Raw genomic sequence first — 11956 nt, 5'->3', positions numbered from 1 at the left:
ATCACATTTTCTGATAATAATTGCAAAATCACTGCTATGCATGTGTTCAAATATTTAATGTTTCTTTACATTGTTGCTTTGTGTTACTATCAGTTCAATATTTTATTATTATATGTATGCAGATATTTTCTCAAGTTTCCCTTTTTGGTTGTAAATAGTGATCTGTCATTTGTGACTTGTGAAGCAGAAGACAAATGCACCTGCAGTCCTCTGTGTTTCCTGTCTGTTTATCATTATTATCACAGTCTTACATCCACCCTTACATGCTCTTACAAACATCACAGATATTTTTAACCCCAAGGATTAAAAAATCAAGTTAAGGCCCACTGCATCAGGTGCAACTTTTTAAGATGGCAATAGTTTCTTTAAAAATTCACTTTCCATCAAACTGTCGGCGGATTACTTTCACAATATTGGTGGCTTAACTGTAATTCTTTTGAGAAACATAATCAACAAAACACTTGTCTTGAAAATGCTGCTTTTTTGTATGTAAGCAGAACAAAATCTGCAGATTGTTCTGTTAATTATTTGAACTGTTGGATAACATGGTTTTAGTGGAATTAAGTTTCTACCTTTTTAACTAAATTCTCTCTCTCAAAGGCATTTATTTCACTGGGCTTGAATTTTACTCTGGAACTGACTAATGTAAGCCTGGTTAGGGGACGTGCCAAGGATGTGCCTAAAATATTAGAAATAGCAAAGTCTGCTTTGGTGCTTATTCCTGAGGAAGCTGCCAATTCACAGGTAAGTAGCCTGGTTGTGGTGTCATGTTCACAACACAGAAGAAAGGTACACTTCATTACATACGATACCTCTTATAAAACTCAGTGAAGTTTTCATTGTAATCAATATGACAGAAAATATTTTTCCTGTTATTACTTGTGCTGTATGTCATTCTTTCCTCTGATACAAATTCTTATATAAATGTTTTAATATACTTGGAAAAGGCCTCTTCATCTATAAAATGTAAGTAGTGTAAATATTTACATGAAATGGGAGTTCTAAGACTTAAAGGAAAATAAGTAAATCTGGACAATGTAGTTTCTATAAGTACAACAACCCCAAAGCAGATATTACCATGTATTCAGTATTATGTGCAAAAAGAGATGGAATCTATGCTGGGTGTTAATGCAGATGTCAGTAATCATTGAGTGATAAATTTTCCATTTGTCTATTTTGTATGAGAGTGGGAAATGATGATTTGCCTACTTTGATATGGTATGTGTGCTACTGTCCCCTTTTTTTATGTCAGGCAAAGGTAATAGCATGATGAGGTTTTAACTCTTAAATTTTATTGAAGTTTTTACTTAATGATTTTAATTATCTTGAAGCATTGTTCTGCTTTTTAATTTCCAATGAAACTTAAGTCAAATATACACTGTTTACAGTGTATTTCAGTGTATATTTCTGTATACACTGTTTACAGAAAGACTATTATATGCTATATACTACCATATATCCAGTTATCATTGCTCTTAGATTATGCAAATTATCTTCACTTCTATTTGCTACTCAGAGAAAAAGAAAAGTAGATCACAGTAGCAAGAATAATTTTGTGAACAATGTCATGGGGCAACCACTTACTTTTAACTGGATACACTATTAATAAGTTATTTTAGACCTATGTATATGTATATATATATGGAGAGAGAGAGAGAGAGTATTACTGTTTTTACCTGTGAATACTGAGGGCAGGCTGAGGGCAGGTTTGATTTATTTTTCTTCTAAACAATAGACACAGATTGCTATACTCACGGTTTTCAGTACTGAAATGTCACTCATACTTGTTCCTTTTCCCTGCAATCTAATTGTCAGAAATCTAAAATTTACAAGTATTATTAAAAAGCTGTGAAGGAAATATATATATATTCCTACATACATTGATACATACATTTATCTGTATGTATGCATCCTTATTGTAAGATGCCCATTTTACAAATTGTACTTCACATATGTTATCGTCCATTTTTATTCCATTTTCTGATAAAATCTACTATGTTTCCACAGGTTGGCTTTGAATCTGTGATATTACGACTTACAAACATTGTAGCAGGGACAGGCCATGCTGTCATAAGCAGAAGAGGAGTTTATGGTTCTGTAATAGTTAACTGGATTTCAGGATATCCACCGGACCTAGTCACTGACTCTGTTAAACTAGGCAACATTACTCCTCCATTTGGTGAGTAGTTGCAATGTACAGCTACAAGGACAACAGCTATGACAGTTGCCTAAGTAATGATACCACCTTTTAGTTGTTTGTACCTCTACATGTTTCCTTTATTAATAAAGAGTCATTAGAATGAAATTGTGTGATCCAATTTTTATCTGTAAGGGATGTATTTACTTTACAAGAAAAAAAAACCAAAACTTTTCTTCATAGACACAGTGCTATGCCCCTGAAGGACAGCTTTACATAGGAAAAATCCTTATCTTGAAGATTTCTTATCCCTCAAAGGAGTGGAATTTTGACTAAAGTCCCTATGTCAGTATATTCCCAGGTAAAAAGAGAATTCCTGTTTAGTGATTTTGACTTGCTCCATCATTCTCCTTTCAGGTACTGTTGTATTTTCCTCTAGGGAGGAAAGTAAAGTGATTTCATTTCAGGCTACTCCAAACCTAAATAAACCTGAGACATTTGCCATCACTTTAACAGCAGTGCACAGCCATGTGTCTGGTGGGGCTCGCCTGAGGTAAGGATATTACTTAGACTTTTGAGTTGCACTGATGCTGCAAGAATTATGACATGTATAGAGGTATATACCTCATACATAGCCCTATTAAATTATAGGTTGCTAGCAAATTGTAGTTCCTTCTTTGATAAATTTGTATGTCTGGTCTCACATGGAAACAAATATCAATACTGCAGATCTGGTCTGACCAGAACTAAGGCTTTTCTTCAATTCCAGTATGTTTTCTGGCATTGCGATCCAGGGTGCCTAGAATGTGTCTAGAATGATGAGGCAGTTAGGAAACTGAGCAACCAAAATCAACAGTTTTAACCAGAAAGCTGAAGAATGAAATAGATTCTGTCAATTTTCAGTGTCCCTAAAATTCCATACTTAGATCTTAGATGACAAACATTATTTAAAATAAATCAAATGAAATAAGAAATGCTCTAAAAATGCCCGATTTATATTAAACACCTGTTTTATTCTTAAAAATTAAAACATTACATTCAATGTTTTTCATCTCCCTTAAGTTGCTATCTGTTCTTCAAACTATTTTCACTCTTCCTTATTGAAGATGAAAGTGTATTAAAAAATGGGCATAAAGTGACACTGTATGGAGAAAGGTATTGGCTTCACCATGTTAAAATTGCACTGGCAAATCTGAAGGAAGTCAGGAGTGAGCCAGATGCCTAAATTCCTCAAACTGACCCTTTCTCCTAGGCTTGTCCATCCTATGGACTCGAGTCCTCAAGCACATGTTTACTGTGCAAGTCAAATACCTTAAGTGTACTAGAGTAACCTTTCCTAGAAAACTTAAAACTGCATCCCACAAGAAGTAAAGCTCACTTTGAAGTTTTGGCTTCCTTCGTGGTGGAAGCGTCTCATGTGTTAGCCAAATCCACTCACTGTAATTGTGCCATTTGATAGCCTCTGGCATTGAATAATGGGTCAGTTCTAGAGAGAAGGGAATGACACAAGATTTAGCAGAGTCAGTCTAATATTTTGTAATAGGAAGGGGAAATATTTAACAGGAACAAAGTAAATCTGAAACTGATACTGATAACAAGGCTGAGATCTGGAAAAAAAGTACTTTGATTAATATTGTAAAGAGGCAGTATTTCAAAGCCTTACTGTATATTTTAAAATAACCTCCTGTCCTTCTCTAGCTTTCTGGCTAAAACTGTAGACCTGCTAGCATCTGTCTACTTCACAGCCTTCCCTTGGTACAGGAGGTTTGTTCAATGTTTAAAACTGGTATTACTTGTAGTGGCTGTATTATATTCCTGCATTATGTCCACAGTAGGAAGACCTACTTTCCTTTGCCTCTCCATTTTCTCAGGAAGACCATATTTTTTTTATCATTTATTCAGTATCCTGGACTGACTTAGGATGCATTAGTGGAGGGCTGTTCAATCCAAATATTGCAAAAGCATTTTTAGGGAACTTCTTTATGTCTTGCTTTGTATGGTTCCTATTTCTTCCCTCTACACATTTTTAATCCACTTTCTTACAGCCGTCATTGATTGCTCACTGAAAATTATTATGCTTTATTGTTCTACTTCTCATTATTCATATTTCCTCTGTCAATGTGATATCATTTCTGTTTCAGATCAGGATTTACAATAGCTGAAATTGAGCCAATGGGGATCTTCCAGTTTGACCTTAACTCAAGATCAGTTTCAGTTGAAGAAGATATCCAGGCAGTCAGATTACATGTTCAAAGATTGTTTGGTTTTCAAAGTAATCTCACTAAACTGACGTATCAGACCATTCCAGGAAGTGCCAAACCACTAGAAGACTTTATACCCATCTACAATGGAGAGCTTATGTTTTCATATTTTCAGACAAGTGCAGTGATAGAAATATCAATAATTGATGACACTGTGTCTGAAATACAAGAATTTTTTCTTGTAAATTTGACTTCTGTGGAAGTTCTGGATGTTCAGCCAATGAACCTTGACCGGAGTCCCCGTCTGAATCCAGTTTTCAGTGTTGCAACAGTTAATATCCTGGCTAATGATATTCTTCATGGAATACTAAGTTTGGGGCCAGAGTTTATTTATGTTGAAGAAGATACAAACAACAATACCTCCAACACAGCAGTGCTTCAGATCAGAAGGACCAAGGGATTTACTGGTGATATTAAAATAACTGTTAGAACCTTTGGGGGAGTGAGTGCACAGAGTGGAGTAGATTTGTATCCTTTTGGAAATGTTTATGGAAAATCAAACTTCACATGGGCAATGGAAGGGGAAGATTTTGAAGAACAGACAGTCTCTCTGACTTTGCTGGATGGAGAAAGTGAAAGCCAGGTGTCCATAAAAATTTTTGATGATGATGAGCCTGAAGGACAGGAATTGTTTTATGTTTTCCTCTCAAATCCTGAATATGGAGTTCAGATTGTGGAAGGAAAGGATGAACATGGATTTGCTGCTTTTGCAACAGTAATTATTGAAGGTAATATTATTTCCTCTGGGAAGTTAGTAAATATATTTGACTTAAATAACCGTAAATAACTGTATGTTCTTTTAGCAATTTTCATGTAAAATTTGAATTCTATATAATAATAAGCAGGTTATTCTATTCCCAAATCCAAAGTTTTCCAGACCAGAGGAAGTATCTAATGTACGAAGCCCACTTATCATCCCTTAGAAATGTAACTCAAAATACATCTATATGTGCTACTTATCTCTGTTCTTATCCTTTATGAAGGGAGAATGCTGAGTGTAAGTGTTTGTGTTGAAGATGGAGTAGCATTGCAGGCTCATTTGTTTTTTTCCCATTTTTCTTATTCCAACCCTTCCTCCTGGGACATGAGGTTCCCATTTCAGTAGATCCATGACTTCCAAATTCAAAGAATAAGTGGGGTACTTTATGATACAGACCTGTGACTATGAGAAGAGTCACCAATTAACTATGGTATGAAAAAGAAAGTGTCCAAGAAGAAACTGTTATGGAACAGCTGGGCTTCCATTGTTTGTTCTCAGTATTGCATAAATGATCCTTTCTCACAGTACTGTAGTGCTGCATTCAGACCAAATATTTTGTATGATGATTGTAAATGCTGACCACTTCTTGAGAGTTTGTGGCACAAAAGGATCACTGCCTTTTTGCTTGCTTTGTTTCTAAAGACCAGATGATTTGTATTTTGCCACTTAAGGTACTTTGCTTTCTCAAGTTCGAGAATGCTTTAAGTAAGCTTTTTTTCTTTTTCTTTTACCTTGTTTTCCCTTTTCCTAACTTAGTCTATGAAATATGATTTCGTAAAACAAAAACGTCATGGGGCATTTGAATACAGGAAGACTTAGTTCCTACTGAGACCATAAGATGACCTAAAAGAGGAGAGACATAAAAATTTACTGATCCATTTTTTAAATAATGCATTATGGCAGCAGTGCTTGATGGGAGACAGTGAGTATAAGTTGAAGTGAGATTTAGCCTGCATATTTTTTTCTATTGAGTACAGAGAGGCAGTGGCACAGGTTGCTTGGGGAGGTTTGCATGGTCTCTCTCCATCCCTGGAATTTTTTAAAGCCCCAACTAGACAAACCTCTGAGCCATCTGGTCTGGTTTCAGAGCTGATTCAGCTTTGAGAAGGCTGTTGGACTAGAGACTTACAGGGCCCTTTTCGCCTGAATTGTGTTGGCATTTGGTCACATGTATTTCGCACACTTCGTATTTTTAAGTCTTTCATTTTTTTCAATGGATGGAATGTGTACAGAGTACAAAAAACAGTTTCTGTTTTCATTCTTTGCTACTATTCTTAATTTACACTCTAGAATTTCAAATATTAGCATTTCTTAGTTTTATTTTAATCAGTAGAATAATAACAACTATTTTTGAAAGTAAATTCCTTATGAGAGTCCTGGCAGCATTTTTGCATGTAAGCTTGTATTTTCAAGTGTAGTCATCTTCTGCTTCTGGGGATGGAGGGCAGGAATGGGCATACATAGTCACCAAAGAAGAGCTTTTCTTTCAGTCACTGTGCTACTGTGAGAAAGTGATGTCAGAGCTCCAACTTCCCCTGGCTTTTAGTTATCTGTCTAGCTTACCAGCTGAATATAAACCAATCTTAACTGTAATATAAATTAAGTTTTAGAAAGAAGTTGGGAATTGCAACAAATTTTAGGCTAACTCAATTTTAGGCTAAACAAGAAAGTAAGGTCCAACATTACTGGGATTTTTGTGTATTTAGATATTCTTAAGAAATCAATGTGGGTATTGAGAACTAGGATTAAGCTGTGCTGCTGGATGAGTCTGTGAAGCAACCAAGACTGTATACAAAAACAGATCATATGAAACACTTTCCCTTCATGTGCATTGGCATGGTAGAATTTACCATGGAAGTAACCAGTCCCCTGGGTATGCACATTAACTGCAGAAGTATGTTTATAGGCACAGGTTGGAATTTGATCTTGTATCGAATCCCACAGAAATGTATTAATGTGTTCTAGAGTTATTCCCTCAGTACAAAGTGTCCATACAGTTGGAACATGAGACAACACATTAAGGAGAAGGGTCAAAGCATGTACCTGCATTTAAGTGTATAGATAAATACCATAGGTTAAATATTTGTGCATGCATATAAGCAAACACACAGTTTCTGTTCATCTTACTATATATATTTACATTTAGTAAGCACTGGGGTGGAAGTAGATTGCTTTTTCAATTGCAGAGTAAAGCCGTCACTACCTGCAAGGAGAAATCCTTTAGAAGCAAGATTTGATTGGGCACTGCAAAGACATTTATTTCCCCTCATTAACACCGGGATTTTTATATCTTCCACTGGTGTTTTTCTGAAGTTACTTACATTCCCCTGAGAAAAATGTGGTTTTTTGCAGCTCACTAGTTCCACACATGGAATTAAAGATGCAAGAGAAAAGCTGATGTAATAATCTGTGAAAATGGATGGCTGCAACAACATCCTGGATAGGATGAATAAGAAAGCTTAAGTTATGTCATTGGAAGCCCATCTTTATCCCATTACCTACTGTTTCAATGCTGTTCACCTAGGCATATGTTGAGGCCTATTTCTGTTCAGACAGAATTTTTTAAGATTTCTGATAAACATAGCTGGAGTGATTATCTCATAAAGGCATTGTAAGCAAGGTTTTTGACACTGATCTGGAGATTACTGTAACACCTAGTCTCTTGAAGCCAAGGTACACAGAATTCAGTCAGTTTGTTGAATGTTGCTGAAAATACAAGCTTACATGCAAAAATGCTGCCAGGACTCTCATAAGGAATTTACTTTCAAAAATAGTTGTTATTATTCTACTGATTAAAATAAAACTAAGAAATGCTAATATTTGAAATTCTAGAGTGTAAATTAAGAACAGAAATATTAAGAGAATTGAGCTGCCCCTAAATAGTACTTTGCAGCATGCTTTTGATACCTGACTGTTTGGGTTTTTAGCGGTTGTGCACATTAAAATTATAATTTATTCCCAGCTTAACTTTCTTGCTTACTACTTTCATGGACTATTTCCTACACAGGAAGTGATCTCCAGAATGGCATCCTGGGATTCATTCCAGAAGTGCAAAGTGGCCTGGTACTTGATGAAGACTCGGAAAAGAGAGAGGTGCTGCTGACTGTCACACGGCAATCAAACAGGTAGCAGGCAACAGCTGATTCCAGTGCTCTTCCCACACTCTGTACACTCTGTAATATGCTATCTTGAATCACAGGAGCTACTGTTAGTGGAAGAGGTTTTCATTATAGGGTTTTAAAATAAGTGTTTGCCTTTCAGCTTTTTTTTTTTTTTTTCAGCCTTTAATAGTGTCACAGATTTTGGCAAAGGGGCATTTAAGTTGTGAATATAATTAAGTCTGTCACTGTATTGGTATAAAGCAGAAACAAGAAGAATCTCAAATGCTTACTATTTTATACTGTAAGTCAGCAAGTGTGAAGATTTTGCTTAAGGTAAAGTATTTGCACTGCTAAAGGTGTAACTCCAGTTCTCACCTCTCTCTGTAATGTAAGTAGCTATGAATACTACAAGGAGCAACTAAGAAGTTATGTAAGTGCCAGTACGCTTAAGTCTTCACTTCTTTCCTAATTAGTACTTATATATGTTGTACATTTATGTGTACCTTAAAGAAAAATGCTCAAGTATGGTAAGTTCCTTACACTTACAGGAAAGAAAAATTCTACCTGGCTTTCCAGGCCAATGGTTACTGTAGTATTAATAAAAGTACTTGGGCACATCCCTGCTTTCCAAGCACCAGTGTCTCTTATTCAGATAATTGCATGTTATCTGAGACAAAAATTCAGAAGAATCTGGGTTCCCATAATTACTTTATTTTCTTCTTCTGTTACTTTTCTTTTATAATCTAAATAGATTTTAGAGGAAGAAATTTAAACAAAAAGAGCTATTTTTTAAATTGTAAAGCAGTTGATTCCCTAATGATTAGTTTTAAATAACAACATAAAATGTATGTTATGTCTGTGGTTTATGTTTCCTGAATCGGTTCTGCTCTCCTTCAGTACATGCATACTCTTCTGTTTTGCTTATAGAGCTTTTGAAGATGTGAAAGTCTTCTGGCGTGTGACCTTTAATAAAACAGCTGTTGTCCTTCTGAAGGATGGTGTGAACTTGGAGAATGAACTTGTATCTGTGCTGGGAGCCACGACCTGCATAGCAGGTCAAACAATGTGCAACATCTCCATTGAAATAAAACCTGATCATGTAAGTAATTATTGGTCATTTATGTACAGCATTGAATTGCAATTTATCAAGATGAAAAAACTCCTCCAATCCAGAGGAACTGATATTTAGTTTGACAATAGTAACTTGATACCTGCTCGGTTTCTCTGGAATGTGTTTATTTATAGGCTTGTACTGCCTCCATTGTGACTAGTAAAAATTTGGGAAGGAGATAAGTATTTAGTTTGGAGAGTAAAATGCAGATCTTAGATTTTTATGTAACATATATAAAAAAGAATGTAGTTGTTTCAGTGAAATGTTTGTTCATACACTCTTATCCTTCACACAGTAAGTTTTTCATCTATCAAAGCATTTCTTAGGGTGGTTTATGGAAAACATATTCTGTAAGTAATATCTCATTCCACAAAAAAACCTTTGAGTCTAACTTGTGTGTAATTTTATTTTCCTAAATCTAGCACAGTGATCTGTGAAAACTCATAGAACTGCATAAGAATCTCTGAGTGTCTAAAAATCTGTCACTGCTCGCATCCACCTTGTGAATAGTGAAGTTCAGTTTAGGAGTCATCATCCACTAAATTGCATTTGTCAGTTGGGTATGTCTAAGTCTAAGAACCTTGTGAGAACCAGTTGGCACTATAAAATACAGACATGATTGTATTAACACAAAAGCACAGTGTTCAGTCATTTTTATTGAAAGAGAAGGAAAAAATATTTTAGTGCGAATACTCAGTAGTTGAAGTAGTCCGTTAAGAAAGGAAGGATTAATGTTTGCCATTCTTTTAAAGTTGAAGAGTTTTAAATTTTCTAAGAAATTATCCTAGCATCCAGGCTAGTGGCAAAGCCAAGATTTGGACAGTGGAAAAGGACTAGATGGGAAGATTTCCATGTTTTTTCTGTCTCAGTTCTAGAAAATACCGCAAGATGCTGTATGTGGGAAACCAGGATTTCCCATTTAGGAAGCAGCACGCATTCCCTTAGTTCCAGAAGAGGGCCATTTCCCTTCTCCATCATCAGAGGTTATCTTTACATTACAGAGCCAATGAATACATGTATAGGGCACAGGCTGCCTTGCTGAGTAAACTGAGATTATGAACCTCTTTAGCCCACAGAAATTATATCAGTATTTAATGACAGCAGTGCAGAAGCTGCAGAGACATGCAGTTGTGCCACATGAAGCACAAGCCTGTGCCACTCTAGCAAGTGCTAATGGAAGGCTAAAGCTCCCCATTCATTCCAGTAAAATTGTCTGTCATTTGTCAAGAACATTTCATTCAAAAAATTACTTAGAAATTTAATTGAAAATATATGCTATTTGTCCCTCCAAATATTTCCTAATTCTTCTTCCAGTTCTTCTTTCATAAGTTAGCAGATAAATTAGTAGTAAATACATTAAAAAATGATGAAATAATAAATACATTAAATAAGTACTTTATGTTTTTGTAGGATACATTCCAGCTTTTGTAAGTTTTACTTAGTCAGATGTACTGATTTTATTAGCTAAAATCCTAGAATTAAAGTAGGATTTCCAAAAATTCAGAGCTGAAACACAAAGCTTTTTTATGTAGTGGGTTGACCCTGGCTGGATGCCAGGCATGCACCAAAGCCTCTCTATCTCTCCCCTCTGCAGCTGGGCAGGGGAGAGAAGATATAACAAAAGATTTATGAGCTGAGATAAGGACCAGGAGAGATCATTCACCAAACACCATCATGGACAAAACAGGTTCAAATTAGAGATATTAATTGAATTTATTACTAACAAAATCAGAGCAGGATAATGAGAAGTAAACAAAGACCTTAAAACACCTTCTGCCCTCCCCTCCCTCCTTCCAGCTCTACGTCCTCCCCTCCAGCAGCAAATGGAGTTGGGACACGGGGGTTATGTTAATTTCATCACACATTGTTCCTGCTGCTCCTCCGGGAACGGTCCTTCCTCTGCTCCACCATGGGGTCCCTCCAACAGGAAAGTTCGTCAACATGAGTCCATCCCATGGGCAGCAGTTCTCCATAAACTGCTGCACCATGGTCATCCTTCCGTAGGGTGCAGTCCTTCAAGGACAGGCTGCTCCAGTGTGGGTCCCCCACATGGTCACAAGTCCTACCAGGAAGCCTGCTCCAGTGTGGGCTCCTTTCTCCATGGGTCTGCAGGTCCCTGCCAGGAGTCTGCTGGAGTGTGGACCACCCATGGGGTCGTAACTTCCTCTCAGGCATCCCCCTTCTCTTGCAGGGAGCTCCTCCATGGGCTGCAGGTGGATCTCTGCATTCCCATGGACCTCGATGGGCTGCAGAGGTACAGCTGCTTCACCATGGACTGCACCATGGGCTGCAGAGGAATCCCAGCTCCAGCTCCTGGAGCTCCTCCTCCCCCTCCTTCTTAACTCACCTTGGTGTCTGTAGAACTGTTCCTGTTATGTGTTCTCACCCTGCTCTTCTTTGGCTGCAATTACATCTGCATAATAACAGGTTTTTTACTTCTTAAATCATTATCACAGAGGTGTTACCACCATTTCTGATTGGCTCAGCCATGGCCAGTGGTGGGCCTATCCTGGAGCTGTCTGGCATTGGCTCTGCCAGACATGGGCAAAACTTCTGGCAACTTCTCACAGAAACCACCCCTGAAAC

At 36.9% G+C, this 11956-nt stretch overlaps 1 protein-coding gene across 13 annotated transcripts in view; it reads left to right on the top strand.

Annotated features, from left to right (window-relative positions):
- ADGRV1 (adhesion G protein-coupled receptor V1) overlaps nucleotides 1-11956 on the top strand; it is a 318059-nt gene that overhangs the window by 122950 nt on the left and 183153 nt on the right. For all 13 annotated transcript variants that reach the window (XR_006013577.1, XM_042012970.1, XM_042012977.1 and 10 more), the window contains 6 exons: nucleotides 601-744; nucleotides 2008-2179; nucleotides 2555-2690; nucleotides 4279-5126; nucleotides 8166-8283; nucleotides 9187-9358. Coding sequence is in view for 12 of the 13 variants with exons in the window: in XM_042012970.1 (XP_041868904.1) it covers nucleotides 601-744; nucleotides 2008-2179; nucleotides 2555-2690; nucleotides 4279-5126; nucleotides 8166-8283; nucleotides 9187-9358 (1590 nt within the window). In the remaining variant the exon portion in view is untranslated. The remainder of the gene's footprint in view (nucleotides 1-600; nucleotides 745-2007; nucleotides 2180-2554; nucleotides 2691-4278; nucleotides 5127-8165; nucleotides 8284-9186; nucleotides 9359-11956) is intronic.

The sequence above is a fragment of the Corvus kubaryi genome, unplaced genomic scaffold (assembly GCF_017639235.1).
Source record: "Corvus kubaryi isolate FWS band 111438036 unplaced genomic scaffold, C.kubaryi_AGA036_p1.0 split1-37296, whole genome shotgun sequence".
Taxonomy (NCBI): domain Eukaryota; kingdom Metazoa; phylum Chordata; class Aves; order Passeriformes; family Corvidae; genus Corvus; species Corvus kubaryi.
This window is presented reverse-complemented; position numbering and strand designations above follow the sequence as displayed.